Raw genomic sequence first — 12,958 nt, forward strand, 5'->3', positions numbered from 1 at the left:
ACTACACCGTTTATGTAATTGCAATACATGGGGTAATTTTAACTTAACTCACTGGGTGGGAAACCCACGGGATCGGGTGGAACGTCGGTTTTACATCCCAACCAATATTACACTCCATTGACTTTAGCGGAGATTAAAATCGGGTGGGGTGTAAAATCAGCATTGCATCCGATCCCGTCAGTTTCCCGATGGGTGGATTAGGTTATAATCGTCTCCATATATATGTCTGTGCTTTCTGAACGTCTTATTCTTTTATATAGTACAGGTTGCTTCGTGCAAGTGTTTTTCAAATCTTTTTTTGTGAGAGCCGTTCTGCAAAGATTAACACACTCGGGGCCCCCTCGTCCTAACTGAAAGACAGTGTCCACTACCCAAAGGGACACCATACGATCATTGCAACAGACACTTACTATGAGAATACAAGCACAAAAAAACAACTGTGCTAATCAATCAACAAATACAAAAAGATTGCTGAAATCTGGTGACAGACAGAAATATGATAACCTTACGATCCTCCTTGAGCCCAGGTACCCCAGTTCAAAATCTATGCTTTATGTCTCTACTGAGCCACCGCTGAAATATTGTCCCAAAACATCACCTTTTGGGGTTAAAAAAAAGAGTAGGATTAGTTTGAGGAGAAAGCAGGAGAATAGGCCTGTGCAAAATCAGCCCCAAGAGGGGCTTAAATTCAGTGTAGGCTGTTCTTATGAGTGATCTACATTCAAAGCAGCCATTTCTTTTCTTCTGTTCCCTCAAGGCATTTCAGTTGGAAAATGTATGTCTTTGAGAAATAAAAACAATGCACAGTCTCTGAGAGAAAAGATGAGGTTTACATCCTGAGTCAGATGCTTGTGGGTTCATGTCCCAGACTTGAGCACATAGGCTAGGGAGTGCTGCACTGTCGGAGGTACCGTTTTTCCTATGAGACTTTAAACCGGGGCCCCGTCTGCCCTCTCAGGTGGACATAAAAGATCCCATGACACTATTTGAAGAAGAGCAGGGGAGTTCTCCTGGTGTACTAGCCAATATTTATCCGTCGACCAACAGCATTAAAAACAGATGATCTGGTCATTATCACGTTGCTGTTTGTGGGACCTTGCTATGCGCAAATTGGCTGCCGCATTTCCTGTATTACAACAGTGACTACACTTCATTAGCTGTAAAACGTTTTCGGACGTCCTGAGGTGAAAAGTGCTTTCTTTACATCTATTGGGAATCAGCACAAATGAAAGATTCCACCTGAAATGTTAGCCAGTCTTTTTTTTAGGGACTGATTGACCTGCTGTTCATTTCTAGCATTTTTTGTTTTTATTTCAGATTTCCAGGATCTGTAGTTTTTCATTTTACTTTTTAAAATCGCGGATAAAGGAACTTCATAGATACACATTAGCACATTTGTTACTTATGTCAGACAGCGTAATTTGAACCCCTTTACGTCAAAATATGATTTGAGAAAGTAAATAGGACATGTCCAGTAGTATCAGTCACCTTGTGATCTATATATGTTGCTAAAAATCTTGTGTATGAATGCGCTTTTCGTTTTCATTATCTTTTGTCATGCTTTTATATCAACACTTAACATTGACAATGCTTATGTAAACATTTACAATTGAAATCATATGTAAACAGTTGCTATAATGCTGTAGTTCTAGGCTTTAGGAACAAAGGAACAGGAGTAGGCCATTTAGCCCTTCGAGCCTGTTCCACCATTCAATGAGATCATGGCTGATCTGTGACCTAACTCCATATCCCTGCCTTAGCCCCATATCCCTTAATATCATTGGTTAACAAAAATCTATCAATCTCCGACTTTAACAATTGAGCTAGCATCAACTGCCGTTTGCGGAAGAGAGTTCAAAACTTCTACCACCCTTTGCGTGTAGAAGTGTTTCCTAACTTCGCTCCTGAAAGTCCTGGCTCTAATTTTTAGGCTATGTCCCCTAGTCCCCTGAGAGGGCAGACGGGGCCCCGGTTTAATGTCTCATAGGAAAAACGGTACCTTCGACAGTAGTAGGGATGATGGGCAGGTACTCAACCAGCAGAAATAGTTCCTCTCTATCTACCCTATCAGTTCCCCTTAATATCTTGAAAACTTGGATCAAATCACCCCTTAATCTTCTAAATTCCATGGAATACAACCCTAATTTGTGTAATCTTTCCTCGTAATTTAACCCTTGGAGTCCAGGTATCATTCTAGTAAATCTATGCTGTACTCCCTCCAAGGCTAATATATCCTTCCTAAGGTGCGGTGCCCAGAACTGAACACAGTACTCCAGATGTGATCTAACCAGGGATATGTATAGCTGTAGCATAACTTCTACCCCCTTGTATTCTACTCCTATAGATATAAAAACCAGCATTCCATTTGCCTTGTTGATTATTTTCTGTACCTGTCCATGACATTTTAATGATATATGTACATGGACCCCTAAGTCTCTTTGGACTTCCACTGTTTTGAGTTTTTCACTATTTAGGAAGCACTCTGATCTATCCTTTTTAGGTCCAAAGTGGATGACCTCATACTTGCCTACATTGAAAACCATTTGCCACAGTTTTGCCCATTCACTTAATCTTTAATATCTCTCTCTAATATTATGCTTCCGGCTACACTGCTTACAATGCTGCCTGTCTTTGTGTCATTGGCAAACATGGATCTGTGGCTCTCTATCCCGTCATCTAAGTCCTTAATAAATACGGTGAATAGTTGAGGCCCCAACACAGATCCCTGTGGGACACCACTAGTCACATGCTGCCAATTTGAGTACCTGCCCATTATCCCTAATCTGTCTCCTGCCGCTCAGCCAATTTCCTAACCAGGTCAATAATTTGCCCTCAGTTCCATGAGCTTCAACTTTAGCTAACAGTCACTTGTGAGGGACTTTATCTCTCTCCCAATTCTATCACCATATTTTTTTACTTTTTAGTGCAGGTAAGCTTTCCTTTTCATTTTCTCTATCTCTTTCATTCATTTTTTAACAGTTGTTGATATCTATTTATTTTCATTTATTCTTTCACCTTTGTGCCACCTCCTGCTGTTCCCTCCGTTTCTTGGTCCTGCTCTCCCACCCAAATGTTGAGCCCTGTTGAAGTGTCTCACCTCTCCTAATGTTTCTTCTGTCCTCTTTGTGGTGGGGGGAAGGAGAGAGAGAGAGAGAGAGACACACAGACAAAGGTTGGAATAAAGAAAGACAAAGAAGAGAGAGGGTAATATTGGAGCACGAGGAAGATGATGTAGACAGATTAAGGGACAGAGGAGATCAGGGACCAAGAGAGACAGAGACTGAGCACAAAAAAGGGAAATGCAGGAAACAATAGGACAGATAGAGAGGAGACAACACGCAGTGAGAGAGATAGAAAGATCAGGGGGCATCAGAAGGGTCAGTATGAGCAATGTCACAGGAAACACACTAAATATATATATAAAAATAAATAGATTATGGATTTTTTCCCAACTTCTGTTCATCAATGTCTTTTGTTCCCCAGCGATCCCAAATTCTTAGTATCCCACTTTACATATTCACAATCAACTCTCCATTATTACACTTTCCTCAAATACTCACTGCCTCATTACTTCCTCCATCTCTCAATTACTCATCTCCCTTCTCTCCTGCTTCTTGACTGTCCCCTAAATACTAACTAGTGTTACATTAAATTGATTTGTGGTGGTAAATAGTACATGCTAAGTCCCAAAAATATGCAGTATTTGTCACTTGGTAATGTTTTATTGAATTGATTTGGAGCAGAGGCAGAACATTTCACTAAGTGAATCCAAATATTGAAACTTTTTTTAAGCAACATGATTTTTTGTAAATTTAATGGAAACTAAAAAAAAATATTTTTAATGTCGTTTGTGGATCAATTTCAAAGTCAACTACCAAGATGGCATGGTGCTGAATTGATGTATTCCACTAGGGGGTATAGTTACACTGAAAACATGTTGAAGCTCCAGTGCACTGATGCTGCAGAGTCTGTGCCCAGATGTGGTTGGTGCTTTCCAGTCTGCTATGCATTCCCCCTTTATCAGGAGATTTCAGTTTAGACATAGTAGTCAACTGGATTCCACAGCTCAAACAGAAGTTCCAATTTAGTGTAAAAAATATTGCATTTAAAAAAAAATAAAACTAGGGGCCATAAATATAAGGTAGTCACTAATAAATCCAATAGGGAATTCAGGAGAAACTTCTTCACCCAGAGAGTGGTTAGAATGTGGAACTTGCTACCACAAGGAGTAGCTGACGTGACTAGCATTGTTGCATTTAAGGGGAAGCTAGATAAACACCTGAGGGAGAAAGGAATAGAAGGTTATGCTGATAGGGTTAGACGAAGAGGGATGGGAGGAGGGTCATGTGGAGCATAAACGCTTGCATGGACCTTTTGAGCCTGTTTCTGTGCTGTACATTCTGTGGAATTCTCTGTAATTCATGCATAACGCAATGTTTTCTTTTAAATAAATTAGCTTGTTTTACAAGAAAAGTGCCCCAAAGAAGCTTAGGGCTGTTAGATTTGTGCAACCTGCCTTTGCAGAGGATAGCAATATTTTTAAATGAGAACTAAAATGTGCTTTAATAGAATTAATTTACTGCTGAGTTGCACGATCTTGTTTGAAATCTGCTGATTTCATGTCAACATTCAGTTTTAGTACTTTTAAAAAAAATTTCTAACATCTATCGTGGAAGTGGCATGATGTATTGCTGAACTTTTGGTAGTTACGTAGAATATTCACAATATCCAGGTACAATGGCTTCCAGAAAGATATACTACATTGCCAGACAGGCCTACTTAGCTCAAAAGCCTGTGTCTGGTGGTTTATTTTTCCATAACACTGAGTCCTTATGTCTGTCTTTCTTATACTGCCCGAGGATTGATTTTGTGATTTTTATTTAAGTTTTTATAAAAAAAAACATTGGACCAGCAGAATTGCTTTATTCTATGGGGACTTACTAGCAAAGCAGGTCACTGCACACTCCCAGATTGTTTTACTGTTATGTGTTAGTCAGTAAGTTCAGTGCAGAAGTGGACTAGGCTGCTGTACATTTCATGAGAGGTCGAAAAAAAATTCAGTATTCTTTTTATTGATTATTGTAATTATGATAACAGTAATCCTCAAGAAGTCTTCAGGCTTTTTGTAACGAAGATGAAATAATTATAACTGGTAGAAAGCAGTAGTGCGAGGGAGGACAGTTTAATAGGCTCCCACCACTGGGCTTTCACACTTATGTTTCAAGTGATGAATTGCGAGATATTAGGAGTCAAACAAGTGACGATTTCAGAAATAATCCACTACAAATAGACCTTCATTATTCAACACAGCCCTGCTCACTATGTGTAACAAGATGGCAAATACATTCATGAAGATATAGCGAGCATTTTAGGATGTTTTCTTATATTAAAGGTGTGGTACAAGTGTAAGTTGTAAATCCCAAACCTTTAATTCTGGGAAATGGAGATAGCAGACGTTTTAATGTGCAGTTTCTATAACTGTGACTTCCATACTCTGGGAGCAGCTATACAGGAAATGGTTTTATAGGAAATAATTGCCATTCTACTGGACTTCTAAGGTCCAGTAGAAGCATTATTGCCCTTCACTTATTTTATGTAATATTAATATATCAATTGTTGCTTGCAACATGGTATAGTGCTATTTCAGGTCAAAACACCTTCAATAATTGTTGCTTGGATTTCCTTTATCCCTGTGGTATTAGAAGCCTTTTCCCGCTGTTTGCACAGTGACACATCCAAGAGCATTATTCACACAAAGGTCAGCAGTAGCGTAGGTATTTAAACATTGTTCAGAAAATGCTGGAATTACACAACAGGATCATCAGCATCTGAAGAGAGGAAAGACACATTTGTTTCAGATTGAGACCCTTCGTCAGAGCTGCAGATGATGATAGACCTGCTGTGTATTCCCAGTATCTTGTTTTTATTTCAGATTTTCAGCCTTTCTGTTTTTTTTGTCTAAATGTCGTTAGGTTGAGGCAGTGTTAGTCCCTACATTGGGAGATCCTCCAGCTGATCCAAATGACAGACACATTTTTCCACATGATCTCACTTGAGGCAAAGAAGGTTAAGGGGTGATTTAATAGAGGTGTTCAAAATTATGAGGGGTTTTGTTAGAGTAGATAGGGAGAAACTGGTTCCACTAGGCAGGAGGGTCAGTAACCAGAGGACACAGATTTAAGATAATTGGCAAAAGAACCGGGGGGAAGATGAGGAGAATTTTTTTACTCAGCGATTTGTTATGATCTGGAATGCACTGCTTGAAAGGATGGTGGAAGCAGATTCAATAGTAACTTTCAAAACGGAATTGGATATATACCTAAAAGGGAAACATTTGCAGAGCTATGAGGAAAGAGCAGGGGAGTGGGACTAATTGGTAGATCTTTAAGTGAGCTGGCACAGATGGGCCGAATGGCCCCTTTCTGTGTTATATGATTCTATGTTACTAAAGAGTAAGCATTTGCAATAGATTTGCTACATAACAACAGTCACTGTCCTTCAAAGTAATTAGTTGTGTGTGAAGTGCTTTGCAAGATTTATGAGAGACATATGAAGTGATTATATAAATGCAAGTCTTTCCACATGAGGCTTTGGTAAACACCGCATCTAAATTGAGATCCAGGGTGACCCCTAATTAACTCAGCCTGGGTGCTGGCCAGAAGTCCGCAGCAATGGTGCGGCTGTAAACTTCAGTTTATGAATATACAAAGGGGTGGATACAAAGGGTGGGTTCCACTGTGAGCCTAATGGCTTCAAGTCAACCCACTGACAGACAGTTAGGAAAAAACCCCAAAGGTTTCCTTTGGTGTCACATTAGGCCCATTTCTACACTGTGACGATACTGCTGTACAATAATAAACCCATGGCTGGGGGTTAGAGAAAAGGGTTTTACACTGCTGCGCCCATTCTAAAGTATTGTATCATTACTATCAGAATCTATGTGCTACAGACTGCACTGTTAATTGCTATAAAATTGGCATCACTTATTACAACCAGTGCTCTTCACAGCTTTCATTATGATCAGGCCCGAGGATGTGTATTTAACTTTTTCTCGAGATGAACTTTGATGTGTTTAATCATTATTCTCCTTGTCTCTGATCACCCCACCTCACCTCTTCAATTTTCATCAGTGTTACTTCACATTGTCTCAAGGTTCCAGTGCTTAGTATTCCGCACATTCAGGCACTTCTTACGCTGTGCTCAAGGAGATGATAACTTTGGAGCAGGTCTTTGCTTCCTTTTCCGTTGTCTTTTAAGGGAATGTGATGGGGAAAAGCTCATTTAAGTGAATGGGTTATTTGCCAGCAAAATGTAGTCACTCATCCGGGCTATTGTCCCAAGTGATCTTGCAACTTTTTTTTTTGGCATTTTCTCATTGCTTGAAGTTAAGATTGAAAACAATATTTTCTGTGGTCTTAAGAAAGGGATTGCTTGTTTAGATCCAACACAACGTCCGCGTTACATCAGCAGAGTACTTTTCAACACTGCAGCTGAAAGAAGTCAGCTGTGGTGTTGTGGAGCATGCTAATGAAATACAAACCAACAAACGTAATCAACAAGTAAGCAAGCTCTCTAAACCAAAGCGAGCTTTCACACTGAAGAAATGTGTGCAGAATTAAAATGAGATGTTGGAAATTGCTTCCACTATCAGCTGATAGTTTAATTCACTTAAACGGAGGGTGTCCCAAGCTGCTCTGAGCCCTGGCTATCCAGCCCATGAAACCCAGTTTCCATTTGTGCTTATCTTTCTTTCTCAGATGACTTCTGCTGTTTGAATCTTGGACAGCTCTGTTCTCAGTGCTCAAAGAAATAAAAGAGGTTATTGTGGAGCTCTGCCCAGGCCTTGCATCTGGTCTTCACTGTGTAAGTGGAGGAACGCTTGATGCTGTCGTGGAAATTATTAGCTGGAGTCACTGCCACTATACATTCTGCTGAAATTGGCAAACTGATCTTTATTTACAATAACCAGGCTTTTCTTTTCTCACTAGGGATGTGAGCGACTCCAGCAAGTCAGTATTTATTGCCTGTCCCTCGTTGCCCTGAGGACATTAAGAGTCAGCCACATAGTGTGGGACTGGAGTCAAATGTAGGCTAAACTGGGTAGTGATAGCATCATTTGCTAAGTTGTGATTTGAACTCAGGACCTCTCTGTTGCTAGTACCTTAACAACTAGGCTACCTTGTCTCCTCAGTAATGATTTAGACCTAAATGTAAGGGGCATGATTAAGAAGTTTGCTAATGATACAAAAATTGGCCATGTGGTTGATAGTGAGGAGGAAAGCTGTAGACTGCAGGAAGATATCAATGGATTGGTCGGGTGGGCAGAAAAGTGGCAAATGGAATTCGATCCGGAGAAGTGAGGTAATGCATTTGGGGAGAGCAAACAAGGCAAGGGAATACACAATAAATGGGAGGATACTGAGAGGTGTGGAGGAAGTGAGGGACCTTGGAGTGCATGTCCACAGATCCCTGAAGGTAGCAGGACAGATAAGGTGATTAAAAAGGCATATGGGATACTTTTCTTTATTAGCCAAGGCATAGACTATGAGAGCAGGGAGGTTATGCTTGAAATATATAAAACACTAGTTAGGCCACAGCTTGAGTACTGCGTACAGTTCTGGTCACCACATTACAGGAAAGATGTGATTGCACTAGAGAGGGTGCAGAGGAGATTTACGAAGATATTGCCAGGACTGGAGAATTTTAGCTATGGGGAAAGATTGGATAGGCTGGGGTTGTTTTCATTGGAACAGAGGAGGCTGAGGGGAGATTTAATTGAGGTGTACAAAATTATGAGGGGCCTAAATAGACTGGATAGGGAGGACCTATTTTCCTTAGCAGAGGGGTCAGTGACCAGGGGGCATAGATTTAAAGTAATTGGTAAAAGGATTAGAGGGGAGCTGAGGAGAAATTTTTTCACTCAGAGGGTGGTGGGGGTCTAGAACTCACTGCCTGAAAGGGTGGTAGAGGCAGAAACCCTCAACTCATTTAAAAAGTACTTGGATGAGCACTTGAAGTGCTGTATCCTACAGGGCTACGGACCAAGTGCTGGAAAGTGGGATTATGCTGGATAGCTCTTTTTCAGCCGGCACGGACACGATGGGCCGAATGGCCTCCTTTCTGTGCCATAACTTTCTATGATTCTATACTCCATTTCAGGGTGTGTAGGTAAAGGTATCTTGCCCCCCACCCCCCAATACCACTCCGTCTTTTCTTCTCACTCAATGACATCATTCCTACAGCTGAGTGAGCAGCAAAGTTGCCCTTTCCCAGGCTTTTCAACAGTGCTGCTTAGACCCAGTAATCTTCAACTTTTCATTCATCCTTTTGGAATGTTCCTGATACTGCGTCCACATTCTCGTTTTTGTTTTGTATTTGAAAATGTTTGAATCCACTGTGTCCTGAGGCTGTTTCTCAGACTTACTATGACTTGCTGGACTGATATTGCAACTAAAATAAGCAGACAGCAACTAGCCCCCTCAGCCGTGTTTCCCCTCCACCGCAAGTGAACGGCACCCGAAAACTGCTCTTCCACCAAATGTTCACTGGGCCACTTAAACAGTACATCTGATGATTAATACCTTAATTAAAAGTAACGTCATACCAGATAGTGTAATCTCAGAACACATGCCCACATCACAGCTATCATTTAATTCAATGCAGATTTTCTCAGCCATCTATATCTAGAGAAAAGTTTTCAGCACACAATACCTGAGAGGTCACACGTTAAAGTGCCAAAAGTACATAAAAAAGGCTGGGTTTATTTGCTGACCTAGAGCTGGAAATTGCAGCCTTCGAACCTGCCAACTTCCTCCACCAAAGAACAGTTAAATTCTGAGTGACTTCAGGCTTTTACTAACAGCGATCAGATTTTGTGGCCTGCTTAAATACAACTTCACCTTAACAGCAGAGTAATACATTCTGCATTACACGATGTAATACTCCGCCCCTGCCTCAGCTCATCTGCTGCTGAAACCCTCATCCATGCCTTTGTTACCTTTAGACTCAACTACTCCAACGCTCTCCTGGCCGGCCTCCCATATTGCACCCTCCGTAAACATGAGCTCATCCAAAACTCTGCTGCCGGTATCCTAACTCGCACCAAGTCCCGTTCACCCATCACTCCTGTACTACCTGACCTACATTGGCTCCCAGTCTGGCAACGCCTCGATTTTAAAATTCTCATCCTTGTTTTCAAATCCCTCCATAGCCTCGCCGTTCCCTATCTCTGTAACCTCTTCCAGCCCTACAACCCTCCGAGATCTCTGCTCTCCACTAATTCTGTCTTCTTGCACATCCCCGATTTTCTTTGCTCCACCTTTGGCGGCCGTGCCTTCAGCTGCCTAGGCCCTAAGCTCTGGAATTCCCTCCCTTAACCTCTCTACCACTCTCTCCTCCTTTAAGAAGCTCCTTAAAACCCACCTCTTTGACCAAGCTTTTGGTCACCTGTCCTAATATCTTCTCATGTGGCTCGGTGTCATACTTTGTTTGATAACCATTCTTGTGAAGCACCTTGGGATGTATCTTACTACGTTAAAGGTGCAATATAAATGCAAGTTGTTGTTGTTATAAAGCATCATAGCATGCAACCTACCCTGAACAAAGCCATAGGAAATCCTTTAATCTATATATTACTAAAAAATATTCTGTACAGCGTACACTTTCTGTCCACAAACCTTACTTCCTGTTGTAAGGATTTTTGGTCATGCTTTTCTGTCAACATTTACCATTGCAAATTGCCATACCAGCTATTCCCATTCACTTAGGAATACAGGAACAGAAGTAGGCCTGTATGAGATCATTCGCTAGATCAGCTGTAGTTGCAGTCTCTGTCACTCTGTGGATTGCATTTTTGAGGTGTCTCTCCCCAACTCTGTCACCATCTTGTATATAAAACAGTTATATTCATCAACTGACCATGGGCAATTTTCGAATGTTCTAAATAAATTGCAGAAGAATGCTCTAAATAAATTCATTTATGGTCTTATTGGATTATGGTTTATTTTGTATAGAACTGTACCTCCCTATTGTTGACAATAAAAATATTCCAGGTATACAAGTTATCTCTGGCCTTCAACGTGTAAGAGAAAATATTCTTAATGATGCGTCAAAGGCCTTGGTGCTCTGGGCTAGGAATAGGCACAATCGGCCGTGGTTCTTGCTCCTCATCACTATCCAGTGACTTCTGCTGGGAAGTCCATGTATCTGGGTCCCCAGTGAGGATAGGATCAGGTTTGACCAGGAGCCCTCCTTCACTCACTGCCCAGACTCACACAAGAAGAATGGCAAGGTACCAGACTGTCTGGTCTGGAATTGTGCCCCAGCCTGAGACAGTGCCTTCAGGAGAGATGGGGGGGTGGGGGGGGAAACAAAAGGACCAAAATGGATCGGGGTGAGGGGAATGTTTAGGTGAATAATAGATTAAAGTTAACTGAAATACTTATTTGTGTCTCCACCTGCACCTAATGAAGTAAGAGCAGGTTTGGATTTAAAATGATCATCATCGTAAAAGTGGCTGAGTTGTTTAGATTTGGTGCAGTCTTTTGTTTCTTCCACTTAATTTCTGTAGAAAAATGAATCTGCCCGTTGCACATGTGTGGAATCCACTCTAAAGCCAGTCATCGTTTTTAATTATCTTCCAGTATTGTGGGACCAGCTGTGACCTTCCAAGTCAATATCAATGGTCAAAACGTGTCAACGGCTGACGTAGTGAACGTAGCAGGTAGGAATATTGCTTTTACTTTGTATATAGAAGTGACAAAAAAACCCTACCACCCCTCTCCCCACTCCCCCGACCCCACCCCCCCCCACACACACACAAGGAAATTGACATTTAATAAAAGAGACAGTTGAGAGGATAGTGGCACAGATGGGAAATTGAAGTGTAACATCACAGAGTCAATTAAGGCGACCGGTGACTTCATTGTTTGTAGAGGAGATGGATTTAAATTAAGAGGTGTGGACATGGTGTGGAATAGTGAAAGGGACTCTCTCTGTGCATCACAGTTACTGAAAAATAAAAAAGGACATGAAGAAATATTAGCAGAAAATAAGGTCATTAAAGATAGGAAGAGAGATGGAATTTACCTCACTAGTAAATACTGACAGTGGGGTTTGAATGAATAGCACCTATCTGAAGCTGAAATCTAGTGGTCAGGGAACTAAATGTTTTCCTGGAAAAAGTCCATTTAAGTGGGTGGGGGATGGGTTGCGTGGAACAAGATAATAATTGATGTTGGACTTCCCATGATATTATCAGCTATGAACAGTTATCAGAAGGTTTTTGAAATCCATGCTACAAATGGACTTTCTAAAAGACTGAAGATTTCTTTTTTCCTGAGTAGTTTCAAAAAGAAGCACTGCACAGGTTTATAGTGAGACCAGGGCGGTGTAAAGGTATAAAAGTTCTAAGAATTGCACACGGTAAAAGAAACAGCAGGAACATCAAACATACAACTGAACCAATTCAAGCCAGAGACAAAGATGACCACCATGATATTCTTGGCGTCACTGTATAACCAAGGCTGCATCATCTACCTCACTTTACCTTTTCTCAGATTAATAAAAGCTTTAATAGAAAAATGGTCCATGTCTATTCCTGTTCCAGTGCTAGCTCCTTCACCAGAGTTGACCCAATTTCACTGCTCTTTCTCTGAACCCTTTAAAAAATATTTTTCTTCGATATAAAGGCGCTGCCTTCACCTTAATGTCACATTTATTTTATCCTGCTCACAACAGTAGACCTTGGCAACCTTGAGAGGTGGCAGTAATGAGTTGGGCCTTGTGGCGTTGTGATGTCACATGACTGCCATAGGTTCTGATTGATACTGTGTGCATCATCAGAATGTGCAATCCAGAAAATATTGAGCATTATTCCCAGTAAGCTGAATACTAGAGGAGATGCATACCTGGTCACAAGCCCCAAAGTGATGTGTTGAAGTTGATATTATGGGTTAGA

At 41.1% G+C, this 12,958-nt stretch overlaps 1 protein-coding gene across 2 annotated transcripts in view; it reads left to right on the forward strand.

Moving 5' to 3' along the window:
* Positions 1-12,958, forward strand: part of ptprn2 (protein tyrosine phosphatase receptor type N2) — a 924,398-nt gene that overhangs the window by 497,389 nt on the left and 414,051 nt on the right. For both annotated transcript variants that reach the window (XM_068008124.1, XM_068008134.1), the window contains exon 11: positions 11,643-11,722. In XM_068008124.1, coding sequence (XP_067864225.1) covers positions 11,643-11,722 — 80 coding nt within the window. The remainder of the gene's footprint in view (positions 1-11,642; positions 11,723-12,958) is intronic.

This window comes from Heptranchias perlo, chromosome 2 (assembly GCF_035084215.1).
Source record: "Heptranchias perlo isolate sHepPer1 chromosome 2, sHepPer1.hap1, whole genome shotgun sequence".
NCBI classification, from domain to species: Eukaryota; Metazoa; Chordata; class Chondrichthyes; order Hexanchiformes; family Hexanchidae; genus Heptranchias; species Heptranchias perlo.